The 15,998-nt window shown below is 49.2% G+C and overlaps 1 protein-coding gene across 1 annotated transcript in view; it reads right to left on the reverse strand.

Annotated features, from left to right (window-relative positions):
• Nucleotides 1-15,998, reverse strand: part of Eas (ethanolamine kinase 1) — a 37,556-nt gene that overhangs the window by 6,157 nt on the left and 15,401 nt on the right. Inside the window, exons 3-8 of the mRNA XM_077705040.1 lie at nucleotides 15,544-15,836; nucleotides 14,514-14,666; nucleotides 10,267-10,409; nucleotides 7,982-8,065; nucleotides 6,499-6,659; nucleotides 2,003-2,076 (exon numbers count right to left, since the gene is read on the reverse strand). Coding sequence (XP_077561166.1) covers nucleotides 2,003-2,076; nucleotides 6,499-6,659; nucleotides 7,982-8,065; nucleotides 10,267-10,409; nucleotides 14,514-14,666; nucleotides 15,544-15,836 — 908 coding nt within the window. The remainder of the gene's footprint in view (nucleotides 1-2,002; nucleotides 2,077-6,498; nucleotides 6,660-7,981; nucleotides 8,066-10,266; nucleotides 10,410-14,513; nucleotides 14,667-15,543; nucleotides 15,837-15,998) is intronic.

Consider the following 15,998-nt stretch of genomic DNA (forward strand, 5'->3'; position numbering starts at 1 on the left):
TTAATGGGCTCATGGAGACTACTACCAAGCTCGGGACAACTGGTCCAGTGCATATTCCATATTATGACCAAGCATGGTTTATCGACACCGCGTCCCTCCGATCGCATCACTGGCACCTCCCGGTGAGTTGAGTGAACCCCCCACGGTGGAGACTGCGGCTTTGGTTCTCACGTTATAGCTTGCTAGGTGGATAATACAGCCCATTTATAGCCACAACCCCCACAGGTTCTACGTCGGCCGACGCTGCCGTCCGGGAAGGATGGGCTTGTCTGACATGACACTGGCCAACTAGCATAAGTGACACTGCCACTTACGTGACCCTGTTGGTCAATTCCTGCTCAATGTTTCACGAAGCGATTATTATCAACCGTGATAAAAATACGGCAGGTGTGCATGTCCGGTCAGGAGCAGAGTGCAAGCAGCGGTCCTTGGGCGGCACCGTTGCACCATCTAGGTAGGCGTACAGTAACCAAAGGGGCGTTTTGCAGGCAGTGGCCGCCTCAGTCAACATACTGATTTTCGTTTTAGGTACCTGCCCATATGACATCCCGGAACATACAATTCAGCGAAAGAATTAGAATTTTAGCTTAAATTGTTCAATATCCAGTGAACAGAGCATTGTTTGTGGCAGGGCGTGTGCTGAGGGTACAATAAAACATCAAATCTTTGGGATAAAACAACCTAATATGGAAGTCTGGGCCTGTTGGTTCATGACTGCCTAAAAACAAACCAGTGGAAAAAAAAAAAAACGCAGCCAGACGGCCCGGTGTATTAATAACTGCATCCGCAAGCACCAGCCTCAATAATGGCACAGGCAGTAACTTGGCGCAGCACGTGCGCAAACGCATGTGCACTCTGGATTTGGAAACTGTCTCCACTGCAGGTTGAGGTGCAACAAAGCACAAACGAGAGCAGGACAAGGCATTTCTCATGAAGAAAGGAGGAGAGAAGTGAGTCAGTGAACTTTCACCGGCACTAGGTGATAAAGAAGTGGCATTTCTTAATGCAGGCCGCAGGATAACGTGTGTAAGTGTGAACGGTTCTGTAGTGTTCTGCTGTTTTTTGAGGGAGAGGGGAGTTGTTCCAATAAAAAAAAGTTAAGTCCCGTGACTTTGTGTAGCGTTTTTCACTTGTATTTTGTCTTCGTGGCCCTTGTGGCAGTACACCTTCGGTCACAAGGGGAGAGTATACTATTATGGCATACCCGTACAAACGCCATATTAGCCACAAATGGCATTTACCACAAACTGAGGGAGAACACAGGGTCAAGCTACTTTTTGTGCCCTCACAAAAGGATGCCGTCAGGAAGAAGAATCAGTGTGCCTGTGAAGCTCACGCCATTAAAAACGCAATGCTGAGGCAATTGTGGGCTTCTGACTTGACACAATTGCACTTAAAAATAGAAACAGGGCAATTCCCAGAGGGCTACACAACATAAGAGCTCATGAGGAGCGACCGACGTGGCAGCTCTGCATGTGGCTCCCCTAAGAGAGGGGTTGATGAAAAGAGGAGGACGCATCACGACCCTGGCACCTCTTGTTTTCTCACTGGGACGCTGAGCCTTCAGGTGAGCTCAAGTTGTCCAATTCAAGATAAATATAGACCTAAGCTTGAGGCTCCTCATTCCAACTGAGTATGGAACCCCCAGTCCCGTCACTGCACATCATGTGAAAAGCCCCACCAGGCTTCACTAGGTCATATACAGAAGTTCCAGTTTGAGTGAGTGAGTGAGTGAGTGAGTGAGTGAGTAACTGAGTGACTAATGGAGTGGGTGAGTGAGTGAGCAAGTGACTGAGCGAGTGATGACTGAGCAAGTGACTGAGTGAGTGATTCAGTGGGTGAGTGACATAATGAGTGAGTGACTGGGGGAGTGAGTGAGTGAATGAGTACTGAGAGAGAGAGAGAGAGAGAGAGAGAGAGAGAGAGAGAGAGAGAGAGAGAGAGAGAGAGAGAGAGAGAGAGAGAGAGAGAGAGAGAGAGAGAGAGAGAGAGTTGCACTCACTGGAGGAAGTCGAACTTGATGGTGGAATGTGCCGCCTGGATGAGCGCCCACAGGCACCACAGCATACACGAGGCCTGCAAAAGAACGTAGCAGCAGCACGCAGTTGTTGGGTGCACATGTTACAGCAGCTACACGCATTGTGGAGGCGATAAAGAAAAACGGCGTTTAGGTCTCTCATTGCTTGCCTGTTTTAAACTGCTCCTACAACGCTGCACTGAGTCTGTCATATGATGGGACAGGAGGGGATCAGTGAGTGCATGAGGCTCCACTGCGCAATTTAAAAAATGCCTGCACTGCACCCTCCCTGCAAATTGTGGGCCGTGACAGGGCGGTGTCAGTTCAGAACGCTCTCCCAGCAGATGGGGCAACTTAAAATGAAGTCGAACCCACTCGTGACAACACTGATATTCTAACGAAACGTCCATGACTGCACCTATTCAAAATCGTTCAATTTGAGCGATACCTTGGGAGCCCGTTTTCATGGCGTTTCAGGCGTTGCTGGAACAAGTAAAGCTATTTGGAGTCAGTTCAGAAAATGCCCTTTCGAAATCAGTTTTGTTTTCATTTTTGCAACAAAAACATGATTTTTGTCACGCGTTTGCATCACCTGGGTGTGGAATAGAGGTGTGGTCATCGCGCGTCGCTGCTACCAACGAAGAATGCATGCCGCTCCTAATTTACGCTGCATCAGCATTTGGCTTTTCTTATCGGGAGCACGAATGGTGAATAAGCAAACAATTTTCGATCATCAGGTTTGCACTCTGACAGTAATAATCCCTGAAACTGGCTGAAAATGACAAGCAGTGCCTGTTTGCAAAGCTACTTCATCATTTTAGGCAGTTTTATTGCCTTTGTGCATGTTGTTCTAAGTTGCATTGTAGTTCTACTTAGCACAGGACCATTTGCAAACAGTTTACAACAATTTCGGTTTCGTTCCTGCATTGCGCAGTTCATATTTGGCTACGCAGTTAGGCAACTACTATATGCGGTTACCCAACTTCAAGCCTTCCTGGCATGGTACCTTGAGCGTCCGCGACTGGATCCTTGAAAAACGCACGCCACCCAACCCTAACCTGATTTCTGCGATAAGAACTTCGATGCAAGTCACAAGATAACACCCAGTCGCCAGATATCTGTTCCGACGAGGAGAGTGCTTCGAACCGGCCTTACGCACCGCCAGCTGTTCGCCTGCCAATTTTGTTTCCATACGAGGGTATCTCCGGGGGTCTAGTGTTACTTATTAGTTGAACTGTCTATTCCGACTGAGTATCCAATAAGTCTTGTACTGTTTCATTTCAAAAATGTTAAGTGGCACTGCAATGGAGGAGGCTCGTAGTGCTGATCTTGTTTATCGCGCAACAGCTACTCGGCCAAAGTTTGCAGGGCACGATTCTAGCGCATCGCACCTTATCCGTGCAAGCAAAGCTACAATAGCGAGTCAGGAAATAATAATAAAGCGCAACTTTATGTTTTGAGAGATAACTGAGTGAACGTCAACAAGCGTCAACCACGGAGTTCCGTTTTCAACTTCATGCATGTTTTTCCGCATTGCATGCTTGCCCCAAATACTGTGCTGTCCGTAAATACAAAGTCAGTCTTTGACAAGATGTTTTTACATTACGTGGGGGCAAACTGGTGCCTCTGATAATGTCAAACCGCCAGATTTCTTCCTGGGAACCACCCGAAATTGCACATTTTGAAATGGAGGTTGGGCTTCACCGCATGGCATGAGCACCACGTGTGCTAAGATTTTTTTGTTTTTTATATCTGACAAACTGCTCCACGCAAGTCGACATTTTACAAGACATTCTTGAAAAGTTTCCCCACAAAATGCATATTTTTTTTTTTTCTACTACCGGTGGTTTGTTATAAACAACTCCTTTCCTATCATTTTTGTCCACAGCTTGACAAAAATTTCGGTTTTGATATTTTTTTTCGCAATTATGGTGTATGAAATCATTTAAAAACTGGTGTTATTGGAAAGACCGTTAAAAATCTGAAATTTGTGTTCCTGTAATTAGTGCCTAACCAATTTTTTTTAGCAGAAAAAAATGTTTTCTCGGATCCCTCTAAAAATCGGTCAATTTTCCCGCAGTCACAAAAGAGCTAAGCCATCACTGTTATCAGTGAGCTCGGGGAAAAAGGGGGTCTGTTTGTATGCGTGCAATGGCTTTTACTGAGCATTTTATGAACCAGATACCTAACCGTGAGGCTGCATTCGAATAAGAAGAGTGCCTCTGAGCCAATGTGATGCGCAGGAGAGACTGGATCAGCACTGCCCAGATCACAGCGCCTTTTCACCTCAGTGAAGTGATTGTTCCCTAACCCAGAGTGCACAGGACAGCGCATGGTTCATAAGAAAATAATGTTGCAGTGTGGAGTATAAGGCAGACAAAAGGGATTAGAGGGGCAGCGGCGAAGTCCCTCTGTTCACAGATAGCATGGCCACAGAGAAGAGAGCCGTTGACTGCATTTTCTCATGCGCGGAAAGACTGTCGATGTGCTGCACATAGGTAAGCGCTGAGAAAGAGAGAGAGGGGGAGAGAAGGAGACTTTGTAAAATAAAAAAAAGGCGGCACATATCCTTCACAGTTGCTGCTAAATACATAACACAAAATCTTACACTGCCACTTTAGTTGGTATAACCGATAATGAGGAAGAGCATGCAGGCTTGCAACAAGCTGTTCACTTTGCCCAATTGCACATCGCAGAGTTGAAGGTGCTAGTCGAGGTGCTGCACCGTGTATACTGTTTGGAACTGCCACTGCTCATTAACTCTTTCGTTACCACGCCTATTCAAATCGATCACCGGTGATCGATGATTTATATTGCCTATTTTGACATGTTGTAGTCGTTTCTCGTACACCTAATGCGGCCAGTGGTTAGTCTAGGCACTGCCCTTTTAGAATCAGTTTAAATTTTCCCGCTCCGGCGACACTGCGATTTTTGGCGGCGTTTTTTGCGAGCTGAGGTGCGTGTGTTCTTGAGAAAGGGGGCGTGGCTGCTGCACTTGACAAAAAAGGATGCAGATCGTGGTTAGGCTGCATTACCATAATTATTTTTTTTGTCAAAAGGCTCCTGGCAAGTCAAATACCAAATAATGCGGTCAGCTTTGTAATCCGACAGCGTTGAGAGGTGTTAATTACTTGAAAATGGCCCTAGCTATTTACTAATGATCTTTGGTTTGGACAAAGGGCAGCTCTATTCTCCCAAAGCTTATTTCTGATGGTCCCCCGCATGTCTAGCAAGTGTGCCTGATATTTTCAACCAGCTTCCAGCAGTTTCGGTTTCGTTTTCGCATTGCGAAATTCATATTTGGCGCTACTACGCAGCTACCCAATTACATGCTCATTTGCCATGGCGCCTCCGTTGCCCGCAGTGCTCCTCAATACAAGCATGCCGCTCGCGCTTCCGCTTTATCTATGCCTTGCTTCTGCGATAAGAGCTTCCGCTGAAAGTCAAACGATAACACCAAGTCGTCGGGTATCAGTTCAGACGAGGAGAACGCTTCCAATTGGCCTTGAACACCGCCAGCTGTTCACCGGCCAGTTTCGGTTTCATACGAGGGTATTTCAGGAGGTCTAGTGTCGCTTCTTAGTAGTACTGTCTATTCTGACAAAGTCTCCAACAGCCTTGTATTTGTTTCTTTTCAAAATTGTTAGGTGGCGCTGCAATGTAGTAGGCTCGTAGCGCTGAACACGCTTCACAGCCCGACGGCGGCTTGGTGAAAGCTTGCTGGGCATGATTCTAGCGCATCGTACCTTATTCCTGCAAGCAGGGCTACCATAGTGAGTCAGAACATGATAATAAACCGCAAATGAAAGTTCCGACTGATAAGTGATCATCAGACCGTCAACAAGCATCCACCAAAGAGTTTGGTTCTCAACTCCAGGCGGATTTTTTCACATCGCTTGCTTGCCTTCAATATTGTGACGGTCATAATCATTGACAAGGTGTTTTTACATCACGTGGTGGCTAACTCGGGCCTTTAATAATGTCAAATCACCAGATTTCTTCTAGAGAACTATCCAAAATAGCAAAACTTAAAATAGAGGCTGGGCTTCACCACATGGCACGGGCACCACGTGGGCTAACGTTTTCTCTTATATCTGACAAATTGTACTGCGCAACTCAATTTTTTTTCTAGGACGGGTTTTCGAAATGTCTACCTACAAAAGGTATATTCTAAATTTTTTCTACTACTGGTGGTTTATTGTACACAACTTATTTTTCTCTTACTTTCTTCGGCGCGTGGACAAAACTTTTGAATTCGATAATTTTTTCCGGAATCATCATTTAGGAAAACATTATTAAAACTGGTGTCGTTGAAAGCGCGTGGAATAATCTGCATTTTGCGTCACTGCAATGTGTGCCTAACAAATATGTATAGCACAAAAAAATGTTTTGTTAGAGCCTTCAAAATTGGTCAATTTCCCGTGGTAACGAAAAAGTTAAAGTGGCGGCTGCAGCACTGCAGTGAGGAAGGGGACGCTGACCAGGGCAAACTTGTTCACTTGCACGTAGAGCAGCTCGACGTCCCTGGGGGAAGCAGCCTCCCCGCGGCCCGCCAGCCGGTGCCACTCGTCCAGGTAGTGGCGCAGCCAGCGCAGCTGGAACTCTCGCTCCGGGTACAGCGAGCTGTCAAACTTCTCCACTCCTGCAAGGGATGGGGGCCAAGAGAGGGGGGAGAGGGGGAGAGGGGACCGCACGTGAGCACTTCGTTGTGCAACCAATGATCGGTTCTGGGTAGGTGCGGCAATGAGAGAGCTACTAATCCACGCAGGAGTGAGGCATTACAGGAGGCCAAAATTTGTGTTCCCATCGTTGCGGGTGGCCTTTCATCCAGATCAATAGCACAACATTCAGAATTCATGCTGGTATATGAGATGGCAAAAATTCGAGGGTTTTCACAGACTTCCAAGGCTATGTGTGTGGGTTTTCAGGGACCACACTGTCTGTTGGAAGTCGATTGATTGATTATAGGGTTTAACGCGCCGACGCAACGCAGACGATGAGGCGCGCCGTAGTGGAGGGCTCCGGATTAATTTTGACCACCTGGGGATCTTTATCGTGCGCCGAAATCTCGTACACACGGGCGTTTTCGCTTTTTGCCTCCATCAGAAAAGCGGCCGCCGCGGCCGGGAATTGAACCCGCGACCTCGTGCTCAGTAGCATAACGCCTTAGCCACTGAGCCACCGCGGCGGGTTGTCTGTTGGAAGTCCAGCGCCCGTGTTCGGGGGAAGATGGAGGCTGGGAATGATGACCAATCATTGAGAAAAGAACGTCACTGGCGACAACATTTTTACAAAGGCACCTGTTAAAACGATGTCCTTGTTAAAGTCCCCTTCAAAAGTTAAAGCCTCCTCGTCAAAACGATGTCGCCAGTGACATTTTCTTCAAGTGTTTCTCGTAGCCAGAGTTACACAGGTAAGCACTTTTAGCGGGTTACAACATGCAAGCTCTCATTCACTAGAGAAGATCAACCAAGCAAGACACAGCCACACAGCCCTTATGCAGACTCATGTAGCTGTTATGTGTACTGATTAAAAAGCAAAGTTCAAGAAATAAAGGGATTTTTCAAGGGTCTGCGAAAATTCCAGTTTTCAAAAACACACTTTTCAAATTGAAGGGTTTTGAAGGATGTGCATGAACTGCGAGTTATCCGCTACTTTCCTGCCCTCCACGCTATAGCTTCCCGTTGGCAAAAGCAGTGTTTCACACAGCACTTGACACAGGTGCCACCAGAAGAACGAGAAAGAACAACACAATCCTGCTTCTTGGTAACGTGTGAAGTGCATTGGCAAGGGTCATGACCCCCCTACTCATTTAGAAAAAAACTACATGCACACATATGTGGAGGCACACGAGTGCAGTGCTTCCAGCGTACCGAAGACACAGTGGCGGACTCCACACTCTGCACTGGTCGGCCTTTCAGAGGCGGAGAAACTTGGAGAGAAAGAGGGCAAAGGGCCGCTCACCGCCAAACTCGCAGAAGTGGTTGCCGATGTCCAGCGCCTGGTAGTTGTTGTCCGCATACTCGAAATCGATGAAGATCACCCGGTCTGAGCGACAAAGGGCACGTGCAGAAGGTCAATGGCGCCCTGACAATGGCCCTTACACATTCAATACTGCAAGGTGAGAGAGTGCACATGCCAGCAGAGACACGCCCCCTTTATCACCACCCACCCACCCGACGCCCACTGCACGGTCTTCAACTAGGTTTCTGCCTCCCTCTGTTTCCCTGTCCGTCCCTTGATTCACCAATACGTGTACTGCCTACCGCTCTTGGTCATCCTTTGCACTACACGCCCTGGGCAGACTCCAGCTTTTTCGTTGCACAGGATTTGTTTACGTGTGTTTTCACAAGCAGAATAATAGCACAGCTGCTGTTCAGCTTAAACCTATTCGAAGACTCTACATCAACCTTGGAGGGCCTGCAAACCCCCGTGGTCGGGGAAACCGGCATCCCTTGCTGCCTCCTGGATGCCATGGGTGCACCAGTTTAGTTCACACGGACTGCTACGAAAACACTGCACCTAGAACAGTGGCTCCGAGGGGTGCAAACAGTCGAGCCCGCTTGTGAAGAACTGGAGTGCCCCGGCGAATTCATTCGTTATATCTACAGCTTGTAATAAGTGCAATTACTAGACGCGAAAACATGGCGCGCACACGGTGACTGCACTGACACAGCTGCAGACATCACCTGCACAGTATGAGGGATGTCCCTTTTCTATCTTTCTCCCTCCCGACAGCACTGGAGAAGAACCAATACCGCCTAGAGTTATTAAAGACTGCACAGGCGAGCCTGCTGAAACTCGAGCTTAGTGGATCTACTAAAATCATTCTGCCCGTCTGTCCCCCCATGGCCAGTCGAGAGCGGAGAGATGTGCGGTGCAGGCGTTGGCCCCATGCCAGCACCAGTTTTCTGCACGCTTCACCTGCTGTCACCCCTATCTCACTACCCCCCGTTCCCAGCACCTGCCTCCCGCATATGGTGGTGAAATGTAGACAAGAGTTCGACGAAGGTTCGTGTGGTCAGGTATCATGATGAGAACGAAATGCGGTCACTGACCAAGTCAAGGTGAAAAACACAGAGACGTTTCGGAACCCGTACGGGTTGCTTGATCACACTAAGCAGGCAAGAGCCGTAAGTCGCTTCTTATTCTAAAATGTGACGTAATGAACGGGTGTAGCTTGCCGGCAGATTGCCATCTGTCCTGTTGATAGTGTCCTTGGTCTTTTGAATGAACACGGATTCCAAAAGGAAAACAAGGGAAAGAACCCAGCTACGAGATTACTTTTGGAATCCGTGTTCATTCAAAAGACCAAGGACACTATCAACCGGACAGATGGCAATCTGCCGGCAAGCTACACCCGTTCATTACGTCACATTTTAGAATAAGAAGCGACTTACGGCTCTTGCCTGCTTAGTGTGATCAAGCAACCCGTACGGGTTCCGAAACGTCTCTGTGTTTTTCACCTTGACTTGGTCAGTGACCGCATTTCGTTCTCATATGGTGGTGAAGAAAGAAGAGGGCGGCAGTGGCAGCCATGAACACGTGGCAGTGATGCGCTTTTCTGCTTGCACTTCCTTCCTTTCTTTTTGCTGGCTGCCATCAGTTCTGTTGAGAAGACAAAGCGATGCTGCACAGTCCATCTGAGGCTTCGTGTGCACAGGAGCCCAACTGCAGTGGCAGCTGTGAATGCCTACCACGATAAGGCTGCACACCCTCGTACACATTCGTCGTAGTATCTGGAACATGATGCCATTGGCGCAGTGCGTACTGCGACAGTCATGCAACATTTGTGCATTATAACTGACCATTCCTTATGACCGTGGCCACCAGAAGTGGGCTCAACTGTGCATAGGCCTACTGCTGGTGGTGGCATAAGTGACACATTTCCACATCTCAAGCTAGAGTGTCCTCCACCAGGCTTTGCCCTGTGAACTGTGATGCCCCTCTTCTGTTCTTTCTGCCTTAGCATGAAGCTCCAACACACAGCGGGTGTACTGCTCCTCAACAAAACACTGAAGAGGGGGAAAAAAAAAAAAAAACCTTCAACAGTTGCTTTCCATTATTATTTTCTTTTCTCCATAGGGTGCAGTGCACTTCGACCTAACAGTGCACCTAGAGCGCAAATAGGACAGCCAATGTAGAGAGGATGGCGGGCTTAGAATGCTGTCCTGTCCTTGGCCAAAGGTGGTGTCTCTGCCCTGCCAGCTAGCCATGGCCCCAGCCTCGCTTCTCAGTGGCCCCCCTACCGAGTTCCTGCTGGTAGATGATGTTCTTGACGAGCAGGTCGTTGTGGCAGAAGACGACGGGTGAGCCCAGGCCCGACAGGTGCGCCTCCAGCAGGGACACCTCCCGCTCCAGCTCGCCCTTGCTTGGGATGCTCGACACAAACCTGCAGCGGGAGAGGGCGGCAGAAGTAACAGTGGCGACCACACTCCCCAGGGAACCCTGCAAGCTGTTCCTATCCGCACCTGTTCACCACTACCAAACAAACGGCATTGCGGTTACCTAGCTACCACGTGCTATATCGAAAGGACATACAGGAAGAAAGACGGGGGCACAAAATGAAGACGCAAGTGCTGACAGCTATCACACCTCCATTTGTACATCCGAAACTGTGGCCAGCTCCTTCCCAGTTAGTCTCCCAGGGTGAGCAAGTGCCACAAAAAACACCAGAACAAAGCAAATGGCCATGCGGGACAGAAAAGCTGCCCTGCCCCCCCTTTGCACCATATTTTTCTCATCACAAGCTCGCAGCGAAATCCCTAATCTATCAGTTTGGCCTGTTCCTGCCAGGTGCAGAACTGTGCTGAGCAGAACGGTTCCTCCTCAATCTCCAAGTGCTGGAGTAACTTGGCTCGTGTTTATGTCAGCCACAGAACAGCTCAATGGCGCCTCAACGTAAAATAGAAGGGCAATCAGGTTGACACAATCTCTAACTACAATTTAATATAGGCAGAGAGAGCACTGCACAGCTCCAGTAGAAAGGGCAAATACAGTGGCTGACTGTTTTTCCGGACTCCAAAAATTCAGGCTTGACGGATAATCCTGACTTTCCCGAGGAACTGCCAGTTGTCCCATAGGAGTAATGGCCCACAAATTTTTCGGACTGCTCCTTCATTCGGACTATTAGGTACTCGTTCCCCTCCAGGCCCGACAAATCGGTCGGCTACTGCAAAAGTGCCAAGACCAAAGCCAGTGCACTATAAGAACGAGGGGCAGTAGGCTCACTGCACAGAGTGCACAAAAATTCAGAGTACTAGCGACACTAGAAAACATGCTCACAAAGCGTTAATTAGGAGAATCAAGTTTCAAGGAATGCAGGCACAGCGAAAGGTGGCACTCGAAGCAAAAGATGTTAAATGCCCTTTCAAGGCCTCAGAGGCCAATGAGTGCAGGAAAACGATGGCCATGACATTCTCTACAGCTCCAAGAAGAGGGCCGAAGAAGCAAGCAACCAAGCCACGCGACCAAAAGCACCCGGAGTGTGGCCAGCGAGCGGCCAGCCCCTCCCACCGACATACTCGCCTCTTCTCACTAAGTCCGGACAGCAGACAGCGGGTGGGCCCGACACAGTGGAGGAGTGACCAAGAAAAAGGGTAAACCAAGGAGGGAACAGAAGAGTGAGCAAAGAAACGGACCCCACACAAAAAAGGCGGAACCAAGGCACAAAGGCACACAAGTGCAAATAAAGCAGAAGCTCTACACTCCCTGCCCAATCCACCGCATATGGAGGGTGCCTGCCATGTTGGCCAACGCTTTTCGGCATTACATCCCAGCTGCTTGCCACCGTTATAAACCAGTACCTGTCCGGCAATTGCTTTGAAGCCGTTTTGTACCCCACAGTGCGAGGTATGCCTGGCTCCAGAAAAGAATGTGTGCGTATGTTACAACCCCTGCACCATTCCTTCCTGGATAAGAGCAAAAAGAGCCCTCAACACTGCTGAGCTGTCGAGGGCTCGTGAATCTGCAGTCTGGCAGGCTGACTCTTGAGGAGGAAGGTATATAATGTTATAGCATGATGTACCACACGTTTGCATGCATAACCACCTCCACACAAACATACCCCCAAACCACCATCCTGCACCCTTGAAAGAAGCAAAGCGCTATTAGCGCACATTTTTTTTTTTTTGAGATGCACCATTACCAACTTGCCCACCACTGAATGCAACCTTTCAATCTACGTAAGAAAAACAGCGTCACCTAATTACACTGCGTTCATTCAGAGAATGAATGCACCACCAGTCTCCCCCCCCCCTCTCTCTCTCTCTCTCTCTCTCTCTCTCTCTCTCTCTCTCTCTCTCTCTCTCTCTTGTTTTTGTTTTTTACACACACAAAAAACATATAACGGGAGAAAAAATGCAGCCAAAAGGCCTTCCACAGTGCCGTATGGCAAAGCACATCTGCCATGCTGATTACTTGCAGATGGCTGCTCGGTTGTCAGAAGCTCTGCCTGTGCAAAGGCGGCACCCGTTATCTCATCCTCTTCAGCGCTGCACAAGGGCATCCGATCTTCAAAAGGCAAGCGCACTCGCAAAAAAGATAGGATAGCCAAGTTCAAGGCTGGCCTTTAAAACTTCTCTTTATTTTTCATTCCGACGACAGGCTGGCTAGAACAGAGCGGGAGGAAGACTGCAATAACGGTTGGTGGTGACACAATGCAGCACAGCAAGGGCCGCAAGCAGTGAAGCTGAATTACGGAGCAAGATATAGTATGCGATGTTCACTTTCTCTTAATATTCGCCAATTACTGGTGCGGGTTATACACAAAAAAAAAATACGGTATGCCCGGCACCAAGAAGAAGAAAAATATGCCCATCACGATGCTATCACGACGTTCTCACTATCTGCAGGATGGCGCGCTCCTAACATGAAGATGGACAGGGATGAATGGGATACCAGTACCGCTCATATGGGGGAGCAGTAATGGTCAGTTAAACGTGGAAGGAGCAAAAGCCCAATCCCACAATGATGGACCAGTGGGTGGCGGAGTAGAAGGAAAAAACCACTGCAGCAGGGTCACGAAAAAATGCGGGCAACACTGACCACTGATGGTCCAACCAAGCAGACGACCCTTTCACGATTCACCTGTGGCAAACCGTTCCAACTGCATGGGTATGCAATGATACTGATACGGGTTGTGGACTGCTTCCGAGAAGCCATTAACTTCACTTGCGATGGCAGCTGTCATCGTCACTGCCTAGAACTCTTTTGTTGTTCACAAATTCCAGAGACGATGATGATGGTCACAAGAGATACCATCAAAAATGACACTAACAGCTCCGCTGCATAAACGGCACCCCTGGACAAGCCCGAGAAGGAGAAGAAAAAAAAAGGGGGGGGGGGAGACTTGGGTCAATCAGTTTTCTGGCCTATTTTCTTGAAGTGTGCAAACGTTCGGAACCTCCAACATGTTGCAACTATTGCAACCAGTGAATGCCATTTGATTTGATTCGTATTACAGTTTTACCATTCCGACTTTTCAAATATTCAACATTTACGGACAACAGAGCCATAAAAGCTGGCTCTGCCACACAACGTACATGCAAACTTTCGAGCCTCACTGCATGGCTTGTGCTGTTTTAGGTTTGCCTTTTTACATGCTGCTTGAAGTTCTGTAAAAAAAACCTAACACATGCAAGCCTCGTGCAAAACACAACTGTACTTTAAATTAAATAGTTGTCATGTTTGCCGAGATAGAATGCTTGCAAAAAAAAAAAAAACAAAAGAAAAAAAAACAGAGTTCCCAGCCGATATAGCACGACGGGTGAAGAATCAAGGGCTATAAATGAAATTGGGGATTCTCGGTTTTCACTGGTTCAAAGCGCCTTGGTGGCTACTTTCGTGTACACTGAAGATATGGAAGTGTAGTTACGAACACCGTAAACCAAATTGAAGCTGGGAGTGTAAATGCACCATTGCAAGCTCTTTCGGCTGACATCCTCATTTTAATGACAAAGAAAGTGTGTTCGGAAAGGTCTGGCAGCCTCACTGTCTACATAATGATGCTGGCTATGACAGCATGCTTGCGAAACTGTGGAGCAAAATTTAACAAATAATGGGGGCACGTTTAGCCCGTAAAGCCTGTGTGCAAGGAGACAACGAGACGACCATAAAATAGGTTCAAATCAAAACTTTCAAGGAATCATCCTGTTTGTGCAGCTGTTGAGCACCAGGGATACCAAGGTCCTCGACCAGCACTAAACGGTGAAATGACACATTATACAAGTTAAACTATGCATTGCAGACAGAAATAAGTGTTAGACAGATTCACATCAGAGTTCCCGCAACGAAAACAAGTTCTGTGTGAGAATCCGTACTGCACCCACAAACCTCCCAGACGAGCTTCTTTAAATGGTAAGGTCACCAAGTGCTACGTCAGTGCAAAGGTCTGACAGAGGCCCATCTTTTCCACATACTATTGCCGTCACTGCACTCCAGTGCCCAGAGACACGAGGAGTTTCCCACTCCCCGCCCTTCCCTCGCTGGGGCGTACCTGTGGTTCTTCTCGAGGTCGTCGAAGTGTGTGGGCACCAGGCTGAGGTACTTGTGCAGGGTGGGGAACAGGGAGGGCCTCGCCTCTGCCTGGTCCTGGCCGCCCTTGCGCAGACGCACCGAGTGCATGCGCGCCAGGGTCTGCGCTATCAGCCTGCAACACACGGCACAGGCCAGGGCCCACAACATGGTGAGGGCACGGTTGAGGCTGACACCGCCAGTCTCACTTCACGTTCCAAATAGGCGCCCCCTTTTTGCGAAGGGGACCTGGCTTTGTGGCCCCTCCAAAGGGTTCTCCAGGCCACTTGCTCTAGCAGTCGTGCAACGCACAAATGCCCAGCCTCATGGACACTTCGAGCGACTCATGTGGGGAACCCACAGATGGCATCATGCACCATCAACGCTACGTACAACATCTGTACAAATATCCCGACGAAAGGAGAAGGAGCGTGCTCGAGAGAGCATGCAATGTAAGCAAAGTGTTCGCAGGGCTTGTCTGCCAGTGGCAGGAGCACAACAGGGGCCCCTGTCACCTGCCAGAGCTTCTTGTGGTCACAAAAGTCGTACACGCGGCACTGCGCTGGTGTGTGCTCCCTTTGTTCCAGTCAGGCCCTGCAGGTGGGCAGCAGGAAACAGGAGGGAGCAGCCAAGGTGGCAGTGCGCAGCAGCTGCCTTCGTTCGGCACAAAGGACTCTCTTTCTGGGCTTTCACTTTGCTCGTTGAGCAACATCTAAAGGCTGGGAGTGAAATAAATTGAAACTGCTACTTGCGCGTGCACTGGTCCGTGGCTGGGACGCATGTCCACCAGAGGTTTGCGTGTCAGGCGCAAAAAATGTTACGAAAGAGCGCCCGCAACTCGCTAATAAAAGGGTGCCACTTGCGTGCACTGGGTACGAATTTCCCACTCAATCAAACGCAATAGAGCAAAGCAAAGTGCTGGTCTCAACGGCTTTCCATGTAGCTCTGCGGCCCACTGTGAGACGGCCAGGCAGTTTCCCCCCCCCCCCCTTCCCCCCCCCCCAGACACCCACCGGGAGACGTGCGGGTCCCGGACCAGAGCGGTGTCGGCCACCCGGCCCGGGTTGAAGCCGTAGCAGAGGCCGTTGCGGAAGGCGCAGTGGAGCGGGGCGGCCAGCCCGTGGGCGTGCAGCAGCCGCATGTTGAGCACCTCGGCCGACCGGTCGATGAACAGCTCCGTCCGCTGGCCGTACACCCGCATCAGCACCGTCTCCTCCCCGCCCAGCTCCCCCCCTCCCTCGCCCTTGCCCCCACCGTGGGCGGGCCAGCAGGCCACCAGCTGGTTCGTGATGCCGTCCGTGAACGTCTGCAGAAGGGGGGGAGCAGGACATTCACACCACTGGTACACGCAGAAGTGTGAACAGCACACATTTTTGATGAAGGGGGCACACTGGACTTAAACCAAAGCAGTTTACCTTTACAGTTATGACGGTGAAAATTGAGGGGAATATGTAGTTTTTCATTCTGA

This window comes from Haemaphysalis longicornis, unplaced genomic scaffold (assembly GCF_048455015.1).
Source record: "Haemaphysalis longicornis isolate Haplotype H1 unplaced genomic scaffold, Haemaphysalis longicornis Haplotype H1 scaffold_3, whole genome shotgun sequence".
NCBI lineage: Eukaryota > Metazoa > Arthropoda > Arachnida > Ixodida > Ixodidae > Haemaphysalis > Haemaphysalis longicornis.